Source organism: Manacus vitellinus, unplaced genomic scaffold, assembly GCF_001715985.3.
Source record: "Manacus vitellinus isolate BGI_N305 unplaced genomic scaffold, ASM171598v3 scaffold_24_pilon, whole genome shotgun sequence".
Taxonomy (NCBI): Eukaryota; Metazoa; Chordata; class Aves; order Passeriformes; family Pipridae; genus Manacus; species Manacus vitellinus.
The window spans coordinates 11,640,884-11,643,178 of record NW_021939798.1 but is presented as its reverse complement, the minus strand read 5'-3'; the positions used below and the strand labels follow the sequence as shown (position 1 = coordinate 11,643,178).

General features: G+C 64.5%; 1 protein-coding gene across 1 annotated transcript in view; it reads right to left on the bottom strand.

Annotated features, from left to right (window-relative positions):
• The window catches only part of FAAP100 (FA core complex associated protein 100), a 12,214-nt gene that overhangs the window by 5,662 nt on the left and 4,257 nt on the right, over window positions 1–2,295 (bottom strand). Inside the window, exons 4-6 of the mRNA XM_029960114.1 lie at window positions 2,106–2,290; window positions 1,584–1,734; window positions 194–948 (exon numbers count right to left, since the gene is read on the bottom strand). Coding sequence (XP_029815974.1) covers window positions 194–948; window positions 1,584–1,734; window positions 2,106–2,290 — 1,091 coding nt within the window. The remainder of the gene's footprint in view (window positions 1–193; window positions 949–1,583; window positions 1,735–2,105; window positions 2,291–2,295) is intronic.

Below are 2,295 nucleotides of genomic sequence, written 5' to 3'. Positions count from 1 at the left end.
ACACAGGGGCCGGTCCCCTCCCTGCTGGGACACGCTGAGCTCGGTCACAGCACTGTCACTGCACCCATGTGTGCTGTGCTGGGGACAGGGGGGTCATACCACCCTCCTGGCCCAAAGGAGAGGCTGTGACAGTGTCACCCTGCCCAAGGACACCTCCCTGGTACTCCCGGGATGATCCTGCCCAGGGACCCACCTGTTCCCGAGGTTTTCAGGGCGCTTTTCAGCAGCTCCGAGGACACCCGGATGGATGCTGCTGAGGGGGGCAACTTCCCCTCTCCCGGGGTTTTCCCCTCCTCGGGCTCAGTCTGTTCCTGGGACACTTTGAGGAAGGTCTCCACGGGGTCTGGGGGGGCAGGGGGTGCGTCTGGCCCGGGGGGGCTGCTCCCGAAACGGAGGCACTGGAGCATGTCAATGGTGCATTGGCTGAGGGGCAGGCAGATCCCCTCCCTGTCCGGGGACAGCAGGGGCGAGTCGTCGGGCAGGAAGTCATCCAGGTCCTCGGAGGAGTCGGAGCCGCTGCCCAAAATATCCCGTAAACTGTAGTAGAGGGCACAGGAGATGGTCAGAGGCAGGTCCAGCTTGGTGTCCGCAGTGGGGCCGAGGGGCAGCGTCAGCTCCCGCTTGTTCCCGGGGAGCAGCTGGTCAATGGGGAATGTGAAGGTGGTGGCCGAATCCACGGACTCCTCCTCTAAGGCACAGGGGCTGGCCAGGAGCTGGACACAGAGGGTCCAGCCCTCCTCCAGGCTGTACTCGCTGCAGTTTTCCAGCAAGCAGGAGATGGTGACGGTGTCCTGGAGCAGGAGGCAGCTCCAGTTGGCAGTGACGGTGCAGGCGATGGGCTTGGGGCCCTCGTGGCTGGAGAGCAGCGCTGCGCTCACGTTCATCACCTGGTTCAGGCTGGCCAGGGCTCGGTTCCTCTGGTCCACGGCCTTCTTCAGGAAGGACACTCTGCAAGGACAGCGTGACAGGGATGGAACAGCGGGAGGGATGCCGGGACAGCGCCGGGAGCGCGGTGCCAAAGGCTCTGTGCTGCCATTGCCGAGCTGAGCAGCCACTGGCATGATCCCAGTGCCCAGAGCCACCACAGGAACCTCCCAGCTCCTTCCCCACGGCAGCCCCAGATCCATTTCCCCACCAGAGCTGACCCTGTGGAGCAGCTCTGGACAGCCAGACTCTGGGAATTCCCCCGTGGAGGGAGGGGGGGCCTTGCCCACACCCCCTTCCCGTGCACAAACAGCCATGGAGACGGAGGCACGTGCCTGCCCTGCCTGTTAGTGCCAGCTTGGCATGCGTGACAGGCGCCTGGCACCCTGCCTGTGCCACCTTCTGCTGCCATGGCTGCTGCTGCCAGCCCGCCCACAGCGCTGGGGATGGCTGTGCCATGGAGAGGGGGCTGCCCTCAAACACTGGTTTTATGTTACTGAGGCTGGGGGAAGCTTCCCAGCCGGGGAAGGTAAAATATCTCTCACTGGAATGAGATGAGCTTTAAGGTCTCTTCCAACCCAAACCATTCAGAAATTCCATAATTAATTACTGACAGAGGCCTGCACAGCCCCTAGCTCAGTGCCCCTGCACCCCTGTACCTCTCCGAGGTGTTCCCTATCCCGGACAGCAGCTCCTTGATCCTCCGGCCAATCTCGGCAGGTGTCAGCTCCACGTCCGGCTCCTCGGGGCTGCACAACCCACAGGACACGAGGCTGCCCTTGGCCGAGAGAGCCAACAGCTCCGACTCACCTGGGGCACAGACAGGGCTGGTCAGGGCTGGGGGGCCAGGAGGGGAGCAGGAGCTTCCCGGAGGGCTGAGGGGGGGATGCAGGGGGGACAGGGAGCAGGATGGCACTGCCTGCCTCAAGGCAGCGGGGTATGATGGAGACAGGACACCAACCACAGCACACCCAGCTCACACGCAGCCCCCCAAGAAGGGACACCTGCCCTGTCCCCACCACCCCCCAGCCAAGGCCAGCAGCACCCAGGGAGGGTCACAGCTGCCACACAACGTCCCTGCTGGTGGCACAGGCAGCTCCGTGGGCAAGGAATCTGGACAGCAGCCCAACCCTGTACAGAGCCACGGGGAGGGGACAGGTGGGATCCCACTGCCCCAGTACCTTCTGAGGCCCGAGAGGACAAGGAAAGAGCCACGACACTGCAGATACTCAAGCTGGCCGGGGACAGGACGGGGGGCAGGACGCCGGTGCTGCTCTCGGTGTCCTCGGGGTCCGAGGCGTCCCCCGCGCGGTCCAGGTCGACGGCGGAGATGTCGGAGTGGGTGCTGTAGTACATGCGGCTGCCGCTGCC